A 12,964-nucleotide genomic window follows, 5' to 3' on the forward strand; every position below is an offset into this window, starting at 1 on the left:
AGAAAGAGTACCAGCCCAGATTCAATGACGTCAAGTGGCATTTGCCAGTCACCTTCCAAACGGGCTTAGGGGTGGCCCCCTACTTGGATCAGTCAGAAGAACAAGCCACAGATTTCCTGGCCAGGGGCTGTGGACACACTAACCTTTGCTGGACCGGTATGGGCACAGGAGGGTCAGACCCACATCAGTGTAATGCCCCCCACTACTGCCTCTCCAGTAATTAGGGCATAATAAAGAAAGTGTATTTGTTATGGAAAGAGTCGTGGTATTTATGTCTCTATATGAGGGTAAACTGTGAGCACATACTCCGAGACAACACTCTGAACTAGGACCTCTGAGCTGTCTTGTAAGGATTAGAGACCAGGACGGACACATCACCTAAGGAGGATCTTCCCAAGAGTGAAAAGCAGGGCTGCACAGTAATAGGCAATGCTGAGGTGGTTTACTTCTAGGGGTTTCTGTTGAGGCCCAGACTTGGTCAAGAGGCTCACAAAGCAATGGGATTGGCCAGTGTGTAGTTAATAGGAACCATGTTTTATGCAAGGAAGGTGTCCTTAGGTTTACATACTCACTTTTACAGAACAGAGACTTGCTGTATTACAGCATTGGTTTGTGGCCCACGTCAAAACTTTGGTGCACTTTAGCTAAAGGCGTGTAGGCATGTTTTGTGCTTCTTCATGTATCTTCCTCACTCAGTGATGTAATTATCTATTTCTTTGCTTTTACTTGTCTGCCATGTGAATGGGATCCAACAGCGTCTGAGGTGAGCGTTCAGTGTAAGTGCTAAAAAACTGCAAAGGTGTTGTAAATGGAGTTGAGGTTGTGGGGCTGAAGCCCTATTTAAACAGCAACCACAATCTTTGCCAGGGTGAAACACAAGCAAACCCCTAATTAACCATTGCCTTACCCTCTGGAACCTTGGTACAAAAGCAGACTGGGCCTAACTTAGAGGCAATGTGTAAAGTATTTATGCAGCACTTCAAACAGTAATAAAGTGAAAACACAACATAAAAAACATTCCACACCAGTTTGGAAAAATACAGTAAAATTTAATAAATATTTTGATACCAAAATGTTAAAAATCCAACCAGAAGTAACAGAGATATGGAATTTTAAAGATTTCAGTGAAAATAATGATAAAAAGCACAAAGTGCCACTCACTGCTATCTGGTTATGCGAGACTGGGTGAAAATCCCAAGTTCAGGCCAACTGTGATGGAGCTTGGGCTGGACACAGGGTCCCGGTTAGTCCTGCTGGACGAGTTAACTTTGAAGTCCAGCGCAAAGAGTTCAGTTTGTGATGCAGGGGGCTGCGAGGAGCAGGCTGGGCATCGTGGACGGCTGTTGCTTGAGCTTCGAGTTGGTGGTCACTGCAAGCTGTCAATGCTATAGCGCAAAGCGCAGGTCAGTGCTGCCGCGCGTCGCTTGCGGCTGCTGTAGCATAAACAGTTGCTTTGTGGGAACTTCGCACTGCCTGGAGGTGCTGAAGGCAAGATCTTGGTGGGCACAGGCCCGTTCACATTCACAAAAATCCCCAAAACTTCAGATGAGTTCCACTGAGGCCACACCAAGGATCCAGGACCTTAGGGGCACCACTTGGGAGTCAGGAACTCACTACAGCAGACGTCAGTAGGGCTCAAGCAAGTCCAGTTGTAGGTCCAGGCAGCATTTCGAATATAATACTGCAAGCGACGGATTGTATTATCTTTACCGCACCTCCATTTCAAATTACAACGGGTCAATAGCTGATCAAATATCTATATGACCGACTGTTTAACAATTTTCTTGAACATTGTTTACTACAGATGCCTTGAGAAAGCCCTGGCCTACGCGCCTTTTGGGGCGAAACACGTGTTGGCTGGCCTAATTTACATTCCCTTGGACCTATGAATATCTACACTTCGTTTATGCTTTTTTGCCTCTTTCAAATAATAAATTGATCTTGGAGCAACACTGACACTGATGTAAGCCTTGCTTGATGTAAACCCATTGTCCTTATAAAGGACCCGGAGAAGAATAATCATATTTATTTAGTGGGCACCTCACCGCCATTTGACTTACGTTTCTCTTTTGGAGGACTAGGGTCCATTGTCCTCTGATAAAGTCACAACGCAACTAAAAGGCATTCACACACAGGGAGTCTTGTGGTTTTCTGGACCCCCTTTTTTTGCTTTTTGAGTAGGTCCAGGCAGCAGGTCAGCTGGGCAGTTGCAGGGGGCTCTGGAGCTTGCTATGTCCCAGTAGCTCAGAACAGGAAGTCAGCTTGATGACCCTTAGTGCCACTTCAGCCTCGGGTGAAGGGTACAGGTCAAGACTTCCTTCTCAGCAAGCATGGCAGCAGGCAGTAGAGCAGCAGAGCAGGAGGGCTGCGGAGTGGCAGTCCTTCTGGCAGCAAGGCAGCACAGCAATCCTCCTTCTATAGTATCCACAGGTCGAAGAGTGTACTGAAGCGTTGGGGTCTGAGATCCATATATTTATACTAAGTACCCACTATGAAGTAGGAGAGTCTTCTAGAAGTTTCCATCCCCCAGAGATGCTTGGAAATTCCTGCCTCTCTGCCCTGGCCCCAGAATGTCTGGGTTCACAATAGACTAGTATCAAACACTTTGTGAGTGTGCCCAGGCAGGACGTTTGTGATGTACAAGTGTGGCAAGTGACAACTCCTTTCCCTTGTTAATTGAGAGTGACCCATCCTGCCAAAACCTAGATTCCCTTTGTCTCGCTGGCAGGCAGCAATACACAAAGACCAACAGCCAACTACATCTAGTCGTGTGACACAGGATACAGGCAACAAACACTAAATGGTTGGGACAAGAAAATGCCAACTCTTTAAAAGTGACATTTTCAAGATGTTGAGAAAAACCTAAACTTTAGTACTAAAGAGGACTTTTAATTACAATTCCATAGACACCAAACTCCAGATTCCTACCTGCTCCCAATTAAATGTTATCCATTATTAAATGTAATAATGAAATCTGATGCGAGGTAGGCTTTGCAATGGTGAAAAACAAATGTAGGTGTTTTGCACTACCAGGACATGTACAAATTAAAATTATATGTCAAGCTTTTCAAATACAGTGCACCCTGCCCTCTGGGCTGTTCAGGGCCTATTCTAGGGGTGACATATATATTAAAAAGGGAGGGCTTGGCAACAAGTTTATTTTGTCTGATCTAAATGGCAACTTAAGACTATACACATAGGATGCAGTGGCAGGCCTGAAACAAGTTTAAGAGCTTTTTTTAATGGGTGGCAATTTAAGTGCTGCCGGACCACTAGTAGAATTTTATTACGGCCCAGGCAACATGCAATACCACTTTACTACAGACTTACAAGTAAATCAAATATGCCAATGGTGTGAAAGCCAAGTTTTCTATGCTTAAAGAAGACAGCACAAACACTTTAGCATTGGTTAGCAGTGGTAAAGTGCACAGAGTCCTAAGGGCAACAAAACAAGAGCAGCAAAAATGGAGGAGGAAAGCAAAAAGGTCTGCAAATGGCCCTGCAGAAAGGGCAAAGTCCAGCAGAGGGTCTGCCATGTGTGAGTTTGTGGATGTTTACGTTAGAGTGAGAAAGCCTGTGAGTGTCTGCAAAGAACACGCCGGGGCATGCTTATCAGTGTATTTAACATTTATCTGACTTTAACTAGTCTGGGAATTGACTCTAGGTTCATCGTGGGACCCAACTTGTGTTTACAGGGCACCTGGATGTGTATATCTGGGATCTGGGTTGGATGTATTTCATTTAATGTGGGAAAAGAGGCTTTGGAGCCACAGCGGAGCTCATTTCCTGATGGCTGATTTGGGATTTTACTGGTATATCACATAATACTGCATATTGGCCTTTATGCCAGCTGTGATGGGTGAAATGAAGCCTGGAAAAGAAAAGCAAGGGTGAAAAGGTCTGACCTGAATTTTCATGCCTAGGTAAGTTACATGATATGCATGTGCACAGAGGAGAGAAACAGTTATAGAGTGAGTAGCTTTGGCTTGCATGATCAGAAGTAAATAGAATACATTCTGTGCATGTATATAGCCAGAACAATATGTGACATATGGATACTGGGGGTCTGTTAAGAGTTGTGCACATATAGGAATGTGGCAAATGTGGCAACAGGCGTTCGCATATACAAACACTGAACTTGTCCACTGGCTATGAGGCACTGTGCAGAATGAAGGGGTTAGACAGTGAGGGCCTCTTCCTTATGGTGTGAGAGAATGTGCATGGAGACCAGCCCCACATGTTTCGGGAGGGGGGAGAGAAGGGGAGCATCTAGATCTGACAGAAAGTTTTAGTTTAGAGTTTAATTCTAGAGGAGGGATGGTTTGAAGTTGATTTGTCAAGATGGCCAGCCCTGCATGGCTCTGGCCCTGCTATTCCAACATGGTTTGTGAGGGAAGAAAGAACTACTTAGGGAGAGCCCAAGCATTGATGGGTCTCTCCTAAAGGCTGGACATAACTCAGAGTTGCAGGGGTTGAGCAGGGTAGCACAATTGTTTGAACCTCTGGTGGAAAAAACACTTTCAGTCCCTACTTGCCAATGATTTTCAGCGATACTGTACAGCATCAACAAAAGGCACTTTTTGTCAATGCTGCGTAGAATGGCCAAAAGAAAAAAAGTATTTGGTGACTCTTACGGTAGCAGCAGCATCATTCTGTAGGTGTGCACATGTGTGATGATGTTTGCAGGTACGCCACCAAAATGATGCAGGCACCTTTATTTTTATTTATAGATCCGAGACAAGCTGTAAATAAAAAAGAAATGCAACCTAAGTGACATGAAAGCACTATTTTAAGGTGATGAGGCCAGCAGCAATTTGCAGCCTGGCCCTCCAAAAAAAAGTAAAAAAATATAAATAAAAAATAAATAAATAAATATATATATATATATATATATATATATATACACACACACATGTATATACATATATATTTATATACACACACACATATTCTTTTTAAGTTCCACATTAGGAGGGGTGTCGACAGAGGAGTGAGGGGGAATAAAACAGAAATAAAGCAGAATGTGAGGGAGAAGGGAAAAACAGAACACAAGTGAGCCAGTAATGTGTATGGTGCAGGAGAAGCACACAAGGGGGAGAATTATACAGGGCAGAGAAAAGAAAACAAGGAAGAGAACATCATAGGGGACAAAGGTAGAACACTAGGGAGAGAGAAACACAGAGTGTGGGGAAGAAGCATACGAGAAAGGAGCATGGAGTGTGTGTATGGGGAAGAGAATGAAATGCCGGAAAGAGCTATAAAACACAGGCACTCTCATATAGTGCTTAACGAAAAACAAAAAACGTATTTTCCTAAAAGTGAGCAGTGGAAAAATACAAGGCAGGCAATCAAAAGGATTGTAAAAATGCTGTGCTCCAGGAGAGGGAATAACAGAAGAAGAGGTAGGCAAGCCAACAAATATGCAAGTAAACAAATGAGAGTGCCAATAATGGTAAGCAATGGGTTGGGGCTGTAAGCCTACTGTAAGTTCACAATAAGTCTTTCATAACCAAACAGCTTTCACAGTCTGGTAGGGAAAACCTAAACACGTAAATGTGTTAAAATGTATTATTGAAAAGCTAAGCGATGCTTAGAAAACACCATAGGGCTGAAATTGCACTCTACATCGCTAGGAGGACATTAGTCCCAAGGCATTATCACTCTCAAAAATACACACAGACAGCAGCGTAGCCAGTGTATCATGGGCCCTAGTGCAAAGAACAGAAAAGGGCACCCTGGCTGCTGTTTATAAAATACAGCAATAATCAGGCTTCAGTGGGCCCCTTAGACCACTGTGCCACTGCAACTGCTGCACAACTGGAAGTTACGCTCCTGCATACAGGACAATTGGTTACTCAATGGAATAGGAGCTTTAAATGTACCCACACTAAGAGGGTCATTATGACCCCGGCAGACGGTGGTAAAATGAAGAAAAGTACTGCCAACAGGCTGGTGGTACGTTTTTCCCATATTAAGACACTGGCGGTTTGGCTCAAGCCAAACTGGCAATGTACCACACCGTCCGCCACAGCCGTCACTAGCTCACCTGTGGGATTATGACCCCGCCTACCTCCATGCTTTTCGTGGCAACCGTACCACCATGAAAACCATGGCGGTAGGCACTATCAGTGACAGGGAATTCCTTCCCTGTCACTGATAGGGGTCTTCCCCACCCCACTCCTCCTCCCCCGGTTCCCCCCCAACCTCCCTCCCTCTCTAGAGCCCCCTCTTCATTCATGCACCTTCATTCACACACGCACACACGCATTCACACACTCATTCTCACAATCAAGCACTCATGCAGACATCCATTCACACACACATCCACACACACTTACATACATACAGGCACACACGCATACACACAACACAACATACACGCACTCACACATCCATACATGCACACACACAACATGTAACACACACCCGCATTCATGCATGCACAGACATATACACACACACCCACACACAAACACCCACCACCCTCCTCCCCTGTCGGAGCACCCGACTTATCTTTTGTGAGGGGTCCTCTGGCAGGAGACGGGACAGGGCGCTGCTGCTAGCAGCAGCATCTGCCAGCAGAACACCGCCAGGCCGTATCATGTGTCATGATATGGTCTCTGGTGGTCTACTGGCGTGGCGCTGCTGCTGGCAGCAGCGCCACCTTACCACTATCCGCCGGCATGGCCACAGCCGGATTTCCGCCATCCTTCTGGTAGAAATCAGGCGGTGGTCAGAATCCGTCTGACGGCTGGTGGCCGTGACGATGGTCTTCTGGCGGCCGTCGCCACAGCGGCAGGCGGTATATACCGCCAATGTTATAATGAGGCCCTAAGTGTATCTTCAGTTTGTTTACAATTATGTCACTTTCGACCACCTATAAACTCAGTTATCCCTGTTTGTTAGGAAACGAGGCATGACTATAGGCAAAAGTAGTTTCAAATATTCCTTTTTTCCATTTTTGTGTATTAATATTGGATTTCTTTTTTATGTATGTATAGCACTAAGAAGCCATTCTATAGTAGTAGTTAGGATTCTGAGAGATAAGAATGCCTAGGATTCTGAGAGATATGAATTCCTATGATTTTTCATTAGTAATAACTTTGCAGGCAGACCTATTAATTTTTCTACATTGGCTGATGATGCAAGGGTTCATGATGGTTAGCTAAATGGTGCAAAGGAAAAAGGGGGGGAACCCAAAACATGTTTTTCCACCAATGCATTTTCCATAGACTTTTTACACAGATATAGCGACAAAATTAATCAATGGACTTTCATTAAATTTAGCAGGAATATAGAATATGGTGTGGAAAGGATCATTTTTCTTATTTGATCAGAATTGGTTCAGTAGATTTTCAGTAATTAGGGACATAAACTTAGGGATACATTTTGGCTGCGGTATACAATGGTACTTTTGCGGTATACCACTGTTTATAATGATGATGAAACACAATATTACAAATTTACAATAAAATACAAAAATACAAATACAATATTATTGTTCATGAAAGCCCTTTCAAAATAGGAAGACAGTCATATTGTTTAGACCACACTTTAGTTGCGTGGTTGGTTTCTATGTGAGATATAACTTATTACTATTTTTAAGCTATATGAAGAAATGAAACGATATAGGAAACATCAGCGTACCTGTTGAATTTTTTTTTTTAATGACAAACGCCACTCAACGACACGCCACTCCACTCTACGACATGCCAAATCACTCTATAACACACCACCCCACTCTACGACATGCCATTCCACTATATGCCACTCAGTCTACAACACGCCACTGCAGTCTATACAATGCCACTCCACTGTATGACATGCCACTCCATTGTATACCACTCCACTCTATGCACCTCCACTCTAAAACACTCTTCTACATACCACTGTATGACATGCCACTACACTCTACACTACGACACGCCATGCAGAACCTTTTGAAATAAAAAAAATATATAACACATAAGACTCTGAAATCACTCCACGACATGCCACTCCACTTTTCGACACTCCAATTCACTCTACGACATGTCACTCCACTCTACAACATGTCACTCCACTCTAGGCATTCCACTCTATGCCTTCTACTCTAAAACACTCAATTACACGCCACTCTATGACACACCACTCCACTCTACTACACACCACTCCACCCTACTCTGTGACATTCCATTCCACTCCACGCCCCTCCCCTGTATGCCACTCTATTCCACTGAACAACTCTATGACATGCCACTCCATTGTACGACACTCCATGCCACTGCTCTGTATGACATGCTATTAAACTCTACAACAAACCACTCCACTCAACGCCTCTCCACTCTATGCACGCCCACTTTAAGACACTCTACGACAAGCCACTGTATGACATGCCACTTCACTTAATGATGAGCCACTCCACTCTGTGACATGACACTAGCTCTAAGACACTCCATGCTACTCCACTCTGCAACATGCCACTCCACTCTACAACACACCACTGAACTCTACCATATGCCACTCCACTATACACAACTCCACTCTATAACCCTCCACTTTAAGTTGCTCTACGACATTCCATTCTATGACACGCCACTATACTCTATGACACACCACAATGCTCTGCTCCATTTTAGGCCTCTCCACTCTACCCCACTATACTACCTGCAACCTTACTCCACTCTACGATACACGACTCCATGACATGTGACTCCACATCCACGACATGCGACTCCCCTGTACCAAAAGCCACTCCATTCTAGGACACTCCACATCACTCCACTGTACGACATACCTCTTCACTCTATGACACTCCACTCCACTATATGCTACTCACTCTATGCCACTCTATGCCCCAAAACTCTAACACACTATACGCCATGCGACTTTATGACAAGCTACTCCACTCTTCTCTACAACATGCCACTCTATTCTACAATATTCTACTTCACTCTATGCCTCTCCACTATACGCCACTGTACTTCACTCTACGACACACCATGCCACACTCCACTCCACAACACCCCACTCAACTCTAAGACATGCCACTCCACTCTACGACACGCCAGTCCACACTCTTCTCATAAATTACGTCATTTCAGATAGCATGTGTTGCTATGAATGCTATGATTTAAAGTAGTATAAGTGATGTAGTATGAAAGTGTATAAGCTGTGCATGGAGAATCCATGAGTTATAGTAAATATAGTCTGCTTAGCGAGTTTACAACGCTATGTCCATAGTATGTGAGTTATAGTAAGTTTTGTCTGAGGCGTAAATTATAGCTTTAAGTAATACCTATAACTACTGAACTTCTAATATTTGTGTTGTTTAAGTTTGTCTTGTATAGAAATAATAAAATAGGTTTTCCTAAATATAACTAATCTTTCACCTTTAGTTTTTTCATTGAATTTAAGTGTTTTTGTTTTTTATAGCAATGTGCTTCAATTTGTAGAGTTGAGTGTCTCTGAGTGGAGTGACTTTGAGAGGAGTGTCATCGAGTCGACTGTTATAGAGTATAGTGGAGGAGAATATCGTCATGGAAAACACAACACTTACCTGCTACAGCCCTCAGAGAGGGAAACATCCAGGTGCCAGGAGGTTTGGGACTGCTCCCTTCTCTCAATGACTGACCTTATGACAGCCAATGAGGGGAGGCAGCAGTCCCTACCTCGTGACAGAGTAGGATGTGCTCAGGGAGACTGCAGACCCCACCCAATCTGTGACTAGACTCTTGGCCCTGGAAACTTCAGGGCTTAAAACTGATGCGTTCAGGTACAAGGTTATCAATGATGCTCCCCTTGTCACAAGGGTAAGGGCTTCAGTGACCTTTTCCAAGCTGAGGAGGTCACACCCACAGGAGCTGTTACATCCTCAGCCCAGCAAAGTTCAGCTCAAGCAAGCAGAGGCCCGGACAGTTAGCGCATGTGTAGCTCCCGGCTGCCTGCCCTGAAAATAAAGAGTGTTTGTCAGGCTGACCTCTGCCCAGCCTGACAGACACTCTTTATGTCCAAAAGGAGCTGGGTATGGCCCCTCTGTCCATAAGGAAGGGCTGCTGCTGAGCATGTAGCTGAACCAAATATTTCAGATGCAGTTACCTGAAGATGAAAGGCTAACACAATTATTACACTTTACGGTTTTTGAAAAGTCCCTGATTCTGCCCTCACCAACCCTACTGACCCCACCCTGTCAACCCTCCATTGTACTCCACTGTTTTATACACTTTGACCATGGACCAAGACATGCAGCATCACCAAACAGACAATGTTGTTGCTACACAGCTACCTGCAGAAATCGGTCTCAGGCAGTGTCAAGGAAGCCATGGGGTTCTTTATCAGGTTGGACACAGCACTGCCCTTGGGGGTGATGCAGAAGAAAGGGATGCCAGTGCTGTTGTCAGCAGGGCCGTCACTCACAGATAAGACTATCCCAAAGGGTACTCCACGGATCTGCGCAAAAACAAATCTGTTGGTTAAAATATGAGAAATAAACCAGACTTCTAACCAATCCAAAAATCCCAGCCCAACCTGTCAGCTTCCCCCCATAAATAAACATGGTGAATACCTGTCTCCCTTTCAAATAACAAGATCATTCCTACATGACACCTTGGTGAATGGGATGCTACAAATAAATAGAAATACACATAAATAAATGCCTCCGTCTGCGTTCCTTTCTAGAAAGTAATACTGGGTATCCCTTGCACGTCTGAATGTTACATTATGCAAATTAGCAGAGGGCACTATCGCCTGGCAGGGTATACTAGCACTGAGCAGTTGTGAGTTTCCGCACTCCTAGATCCTAGTGGGACTACTTGAAAAGCCAGGTCTTCAGCTTCTTGCAGAATTCGAGAAGTGAGGAAGAGGCTCTTATGTGTAGCAGCAGGGCGTTCCATGCTTTAGGAGCGATCTAATATAATCCTGTGTCACATGACATACAAAGCTACCAATCCGCGGCACGTTGGAGCTTTGCATGATTTACATCTCCCCATCTACCATAGCAACAGGCCCGATTTTGGACATATCAGACATACCATGAGGGCAGTCTAGATCCAGTAAAGTAGAGGGCGTTTTATGTTTGAGGAGCTTGAGACAATGGTGAAAACTGTCGGCTACAATAGGAATGGCGTTTGGGTATTGTGGTGTAGGAATGTTTTCTAAAATACTCTCCGGAGAAGTCGTTTCGTCGAGCTATGACATGCTACTCGCAAGGCATCCCAGTAACATTCCTCTAGTCACAACCATGCTAGACTGCTAAAAAAAGATCTCGAAATTAAACAGCTGAATCCTAAACATGACATCCATGTGATTGCTAAAGGCTATCAACTAATAGACCTGCTACGAGAGATGAAATCATGCGTAAGGTGTATTTCAAATATGCAACGCAGGAAATATTAGGCGCCAATCTGCCACTGGGGTGCATAGCACATCCAGTGAGCTCCGAAACACACTAGAGTAATACACCAAAACAACTGGGTTATTACGTCAAGCACACATAAACACAAGATGACTTAATCAATCCCGCCAAAAGCATAGTGCATAAAACACGTTATCTCGTCGTTCCTCTGTTTCCTCTTCTACCAACACAGTCAGCCCATTTAAACAGGCTCGAGGCGCAGCATTAAGCGCTACACGATGGACTGAGATTTACATTTTCGTAATCATTCACGTACCTTTTCCAGAGAAGATTCCGTTGCCAGGAAACCCCAGTTGTTTGAATGGGCTAGGAAGCGTGCGGTCTTGGCCCCCTGTTCCTGGGGGGAGCCAGGGGCCCGAGAAGCAATCGCCTTCTCTCTGGCACCTTCCTTCTTGTACGAAAACATCCTGGATGGCGAAGACGCCTCCTTGGAGCGTTCCGGGCCAGGCCTAGCCTTGGTCTCACCATCTTCCTTGTACAAGGACGCCGGGTAACTCTGCTTCCAAATGCTGAGGGCATCCTCTAGCACCGCAGGGACGGCCTCCTCGGTGGAGGAGCTCTCCAGCTCCTCTTCCACCTCGCTCGTGACAGACCACGAAACCGAGTTCACAATGACATATCCGGGAGCAGGAGACAGCACCACGCTGGAGGCCAGAATCCACACAAGCCAGGCCACTGATACAACCCCCTTACTCTGCTCTACAGGATAACAGGGCTCAGACATTTTGCAACAAGAAGCAGTCCGCACAGGCATGCATAGGTAGGGAGACAAAGCTTGAACATTTCAAAGGGAAGCAGCCCCCTCGTGTGGTCAAATGTATGACAGACACGATCATTTCTGCATCTCAATACCGGTGTGCTGCAGCGACGAACTTGATATTGAAAATCTGCACCAAGGACCGCCAGTGTGACTGTTCGGAAATCATTTTTTTGAACTCTGTGTGTATTTGAAGGGATTTGAAACCGGAGGCCAAAAATTCAGTTGGTATCCTTAGCTTGTTTGTGGGAGCAGCGCTGGTAAACTATCTAATAGGGCAACTGGTGATCTTAACTAAGGGGACGGTATATACTGGCAAAAAGAGCGTGTATTTGGATCAAAAGATAAGCTGATATGTTGGAGTCTAACATAGTGCCTCAAATAAAGTCACATTTGGAAAGTTGCAATCTTCTCAGTAAAATCGAATCGATGTAAATGTTTTTTTGTATATAACAAATCCTAGTTTGTGTATTTCTGAAGGTATAGTTGTTTCTGCATTTTTGTGTACTGTTTGGCAATTCAAATCGAAGAAGTTGCTTAGGACGTGTTCCCCCGCTTCCAGTTCTGATTAAGTGGGGGTCATCGATAAAAGTTAAAGAACCGCTGACGTATGGCATCTTGATTGATTTCACCTCTAGAATCAAGAAGTAAGCTGAAGCCCTGGGTGTGTATATTAGCAAAGAAAGAGGGGCACCAATTTTTAGTCTTGAAGCAAAAACTCAAAATGCCCTAGTTTATCCAAAGGCAGCACCATTTTAAAAGTACATTTCTAAGTTTAGGACAGGCGGCTAGCAAATAAATTAAGCAGAGAAAAG

At 44.5% G+C, this 12,964-nt stretch overlaps 1 protein-coding gene across 1 annotated transcript in view; it reads right to left on the bottom strand.

Annotated features, from left to right (window-relative positions):
* The window catches only part of CREG2 (cellular repressor of E1A stimulated genes 2), a 36,784-nt gene extending 24,485 nt beyond the window's left edge, over positions 1-12,299 (bottom strand). Inside the window, exons 1-2 of the mRNA XM_069204414.1 lie at positions 11,649-12,299; positions 10,265-10,428 (exon numbers count right to left, since the gene is read on the bottom strand). Of these exons, the coding sequence (XP_069060515.1) occupies positions 10,265-10,428; positions 11,649-12,146 (662 nt within the window). The 5' untranslated portion in view covers positions 12,147-12,299. The remainder of the gene's footprint in view (positions 1-10,264; positions 10,429-11,648) is intronic.
* Between the last annotated feature and the right edge of the window lie 665 nt (positions 12,300-12,964).

The sequence above is a fragment of the Pleurodeles waltl genome, chromosome 8 (assembly GCF_031143425.1).
Source record: "Pleurodeles waltl isolate 20211129_DDA chromosome 8, aPleWal1.hap1.20221129, whole genome shotgun sequence".
Taxonomy (NCBI): domain Eukaryota; kingdom Metazoa; phylum Chordata; class Amphibia; order Caudata; family Salamandridae; genus Pleurodeles; species Pleurodeles waltl.